This window comes from Diadema antillarum, unplaced genomic scaffold (assembly GCF_040938485.1).
Source record: "Diadema antillarum isolate AM-2024a unplaced genomic scaffold, OU_Dant_1.0 seq00000054_RagTag, whole genome shotgun sequence".
Lineage (NCBI taxonomy): Eukaryota > Metazoa > Echinodermata > Echinoidea > Diadematoida > Diadematidae > Diadema > Diadema antillarum.
The window spans coordinates 452,501-454,992 of NW_027271162.1; the positions used below are offsets into that span (position 1 = coordinate 452,501).

The 2,492-nt window shown below is 46.1% G+C and overlaps 1 protein-coding gene across 1 annotated transcript; it reads left to right on the top strand.

The window, feature by feature from the left end:
- The first annotated feature begins 1,040 nt into the window (after positions 1-1,040).
- On the top strand, positions 1,041-2,111 carry LOC139725703 (galanin receptor 2b-like). The gene has a single exon (XM_071636785.1). The coding sequence runs from the start codon at positions 1,041-1,043 to the stop codon at positions 2,109-2,111; it is 1,071 nt and encodes a 356-aa protein (XP_071492886.1).
- The last annotated feature ends 381 nt before the right edge of the window (positions 2,112-2,492 follow it).

Sequence of the window (2,492 nt, forward strand, 5' to 3'; positions counted from 1 at the left end):
GAAGGCATTTTTTTTTCTTTTGAAAGAAGACTGAAAAAAAGATGCACTGCCTCTATACTTGTACATGAGATAATTATGTCAATTCGATTTTCATCCACGTCTGCTGAAGGAGCCATAAAGAGAGTTCTCTTTCGATGTTACCCTAGACTGGAATGTTTTTCCTCTTCGCTCTTTAACAGAAGGAAAACAATGTAATGTTCCGTTTATCACCTATAATAGGTTTGGTCTTTGGAAGGAAGTGCAACTAGGAAACACACAAAAGGGGAGAAAATATGAAACTCCAGTTTCATCTTGTTTTGCTTCCATCACAATGCAATATGAGGTGAGTAACTTTTTGTTTTGTTTTGTTTTTTCTTGTTTTTTAATTGGGAAGGACACCGTGAGAAAGGAAGCCAAGTGTCTGGCTTGGAAGTGTGAAACTCGGCAGTTCCCTCCTATGATGCCTTCAGTCTTGGTTTTATAGCTGGGCTGCTGTGACATTTTGTCTTTTTTGAGATTGAATAAGATGTAAAAGAAGGAAGGTGATTGAAGTGTACGTTGGTAGGCGTAACATTCAAGTGTACTATAAAATCTCATGCATCTGTCTCCACGCCCACACAGACGTTGCATATCCGTTGTGTCTATTTCCTGCACATGTGTATGCGGCAGTCATTGGATAGGATAATATCATATTATTATACGAACAGCATGCAGGCATCACATACCGTCGTGTGATTGGTGCGCCGATTCTGAGTCCTCTTTGACTGTCATTCGGAGCTACAAGTGGATTTTTTTTCAACAGATGGACATTATCATTTTAATGGCGGGAAATACCCAGGAGAGGTACTCAGATCACTGCTGTCGCCTGCTGAACTTGAATTTTAGAGGTGCGTGCCAAGAGGAAATCCGAACATAGTCACATATACTCTAACATGAGTTGTATCAATAGAAATAGGACGATTAAAAGCTTTTGCGTGCCGGTGTTCAAGGCAGTGTGAGGGACTTAGCAGTGCCGAAGAGAACTCATTTGTGTTTGGAGTCCAATCATCTGAGTCCCCAGAATGTTGGCGGAGAGTAACATCAGCGTGTCTGCGTCATGGACGTGGTCAGCGGTATCTTGGAATTGGGCGAATGTGCTTCAGCTGATCCTGTCCGTGGTGGGCATTGCGGGGAACTTCGTCGTCATGCTGGTCCTGCTGCGGCCGAAACGCCAGCGCTGCTCGACCGACACCTTGATCGCTGCCTTGGCCGTGGCCGACTTTCTCACGTCGGTCTTCTTGATCCCCCATGCCAGGGTCAACACTCTGCCGGACTCGATCGGCTCTCAACTCTTCTGTCGCATCGTCCATTCGTCTCTTTTCATGTGGATATCTATTTGCTCGTCCATCTTCACGCTGACCACGCTTTCTCTGGAGAAATTCGTGGCTGTGAAGTATCCCTACGCCTTCCAGAGGATCTTCTCCCCCGAGAAAAGTGTGAGATACGTAATCGGCATCTGGGTTACATCTGTCATCATCAATGCGCCGGTTCCATTTGTCGTTTTCTTCCGCGACAACCAGTGCGTCTTCGGATATCCAAATATGGGTGTCCAGATACTGGTTGGAACTCTGGTGTTTTTGCTTGAGTACGTCATACCGGTCGTTGTGATGACATTTGCTCACACCACCACCATCAGAGCCCTCAACCGGGTCCAGAAATGTGTCCAGCCCGGCGTGGCGAAGCATCATTGCCCGACCGCTTCGCAGCCGACTCAAGCCCAACTGCGCCGCGCGAGGTCACGCCGAAAGATCATCAACATGTTCGCCATCGTCGTGATCACGTTCGTCGTGTGCTGGACGCCCGATCAGATCTGCTACTTCGCGCTCAACGTCGGCTGGATAGCTCCATCATTCCTCTACAGTCCGCTCTATAGGTCTTTCGTTCTCCTCGCCTTCGTGAACTCGTGCGCGAACCCATTCATCTACGCAGCCAGGAATGCGAACTTCAGGAAAGCTGTGCGGGAAATGTTCGCGTCGATCCCGAGACGCAGTCTCAAGACCGTATTCGACTCCGTATCAGACACCCCCGGTGGCACTCAACCCACGAATCAAACTCCTCTTGCGTCCATGGAGACGCCCTCCTCAACTGTTTAATCCTAGACCTTCCTATACTCCTATACTAAGGTGGCCGGGACAAATATAATAGTCAATGGACTCAGTGGTTGGATTGTGCCAAAATGTTTCTGCTTTGTTGCAGCAGATTGCAAAAACTGTGCTGTGTTGTTTTTATCCTTGTGTTTCTTCACCAGTGTGCTTTCTCTCTCACTCTTTATCTTAATTTCTCTATTCATTCATTCGCTTGGGTTGAAATGATATGATACGTTATTTTCTTCAATCTATTTATGCCTAATTTGCTTCGTTACAAATTTGCGATGTTATAACTCCACCTGTTCTCCGTCATAAATTCATTTACCGGGTTTATGATATTATGTTTCATTATCGCAAGATATAATTCTCATTATGACGTGTTATGAA